This window comes from Gavialis gangeticus, unplaced genomic scaffold, assembly GCF_001723915.1.
Source record: "Gavialis gangeticus isolate Ggan-Ray unplaced genomic scaffold, GavGan_comp1, whole genome shotgun sequence".
NCBI classification, from domain to species: domain Eukaryota; kingdom Metazoa; phylum Chordata; order Crocodylia; family Gavialidae; genus Gavialis; species Gavialis gangeticus.
In genome coordinates, this window is record NW_017729033.1 from 79,069,227 (window position 1) to 79,071,254 (window position 2,028).

The 2,028-nt window shown below is 37.0% G+C and overlaps 1 protein-coding gene and 1 long non-coding RNA gene across 4 annotated transcripts in view; one reads left to right on the top strand and one right to left on the bottom strand.

Moving 5' to 3' along the window:
- Positions 1-2,028, top strand: part of VPS37A (VPS37A, ESCRT-I subunit) — a 30,394-nt gene that overhangs the window by 16,998 nt on the left and 11,368 nt on the right. For all 3 annotated transcript variants that reach the window (XM_019526342.1, XM_019526341.1, XM_019526343.1), the window contains 2 exons: positions 243-343; positions 1,412-1,628. In XM_019526342.1, coding sequence (XP_019381887.1) covers positions 243-343; positions 1,412-1,628 — 318 coding nt within the window. The remainder of the gene's footprint in view (positions 1-242; positions 344-1,411; positions 1,629-2,028) is intronic.
- The window catches only part of LOC109303938, a 13,603-nt gene that overhangs the window by 4,896 nt on the left and 6,679 nt on the right, over positions 1-2,028 (bottom strand). The window lies entirely within an intron of this gene.

The window sequence follows — 2,028 nt, forward strand, 5'->3', positions numbered from 1 at the left end:
CTGTAAGATTAGGTTATGTAGTCATCTTTCCATCCTTGTTAGAAGAGGGCCATCTGCAGGTAAAGGTATACACAGATTTCTAGTTGTATGTTATCATTCCTCTTACGTTCAGGAATATATACATGAGTTACAGTTCCACGTTTTGGCATATTTTTATGATGTTGAATTAAAAAGAAAATAATTATTGTATTAAGGTCCTTCAGTACTTTAGGAGTGCTAAATATCATTTGTTTTTCTACCAGTTCACAATGCACTCTGACCTTGGAAAAATTATTCAAAGTTTGTTGGATGAGTTTTGGAAGAATCCTCCAGTTTTGGCTCCTAGCCCAACATCATTTCCATAGTAAGTATTCATAGAAGTAACAAGAATTCCTAGAAAAGTTAAGAGGTCAGATTACCCTCTTTTCAAATTTATAGAAAACCTGGATGAGTGATTCTCAGGTACCTGTTTTTAAGAAACTGAAAAGTCCAAAGATGAAATGAGATGTAAAGGAACAAAACATGTTGCAGATATATAGGCAAACAAATGTAAATTAAGCAAATTTAAATGTGCACATATCTGATAATTTAGGACAAATTTGAAACTGCTCAGGTTAGGACCTGTTTACTTTACCCTTACTGTATTAGCATGGTAGTTTAACGTCAGTGCTTTTGTGCTTTTGAGGACTGATTGATGTGTACATCTAACAAATAAAAGTCTTGAGTTAGCTTCAGGTCATGATCCACGTGAGCATCACATGTCTTGCTTGATGCCCTGTTGATGACCTCAAGACTTTAATCTCCCAGGCTAGAAGGCAGCTCGCTTCTAACAAGATTGTGCATCTAAGGGATAATTGGATTAAGTATGTAAAGATACTACAGCGTTGTTTGTGCTACAGAAATTGCTTGTTGCAGGCAAGTGGTTTTAGGGCTGGATGTAGTTGAACATACCGCAGTTATGCTTTAAAAAATTGACATTTCAGGAGTAATTTTACACTTCTTTCCAATGCCCTTACGGGGTTTTTTTGCAGCATAAGCAAACCTTCATGGACAGCACAGGTCTATTTTAAGGACCTAATTTGGAAACAGAGCTTAAACAGATATTCTCACATTTTGAGAAAAGTATGAGACCTGAATTTACACTTCAGTTAGCTCTGTCACAAACGCATGCAAAACATTTCAGCTGTTTATCAGTATGTAGATAGATATTTCCTAATAATCCATGCCATTGTATGACTATCAGTACAATGTAAAGTAAAGTACGAAAATTTATCATTTGTGTGTCCTTATTTCACAACTAATATTTGTGAACTACTTTAAAAGCCAAAAAAATGTATCTTATATGTACTCTAGGAACCTCAGGCTTTTTGTAAATTGTAAATATTGTAAGTGAACAACAAGCATTTTAGTTGCTTATGGCAGTTTTTTTTAGCCTTTACAGTAAACCAGCTGGAATGCCTCCTTATGCTCCTCAGGGTTTTCCATTTCTTCCTCCATACCCACCACAAGATACAAATAGATCTATAGCTTCTGTGCCAGTTGCTGAATCAGTTCCTTCAAGTTACACTACAGATAAATCTGCTGCTCCCTCGTATGGCTTGATTGCTGATCTGCCTTTACCTGTTCCAACAACAGAAGGATTACTGCAGGTTTGTGCATGTGGTGAGGTTTGTTATTCAAGCTGTTTTCTGCTGCAGCTTTCAGAGCTAGTCTAAATTTTGGATAAGGTGGCTAAATCGGAATTTCACATAGAATTCAAAGGGGCAGGATGGGTGACTTCACTCATTTGCTTTGCTGGCAGCAACAACAGAAGGCAGTCATTCTGGCTGTGGCAAGAGCTTCTTAAATCAAACTAAAGCCAAAGCAGAGACTCTCTGCTTTCTCTAGCTGTGTGTTAATACCTTCATGTGTTCCTTTTGAGCCATGTAGGAATAGCCTCTGAACTGTTTAGTGGCTGTTTCGTCAGTTTTAAAGCAAAACTGTACATAGTTTCATACTGGGTTTTTCAGGTGAAGGCAGTAATGAAGTCTTCTCTCCATTGCATGTTTA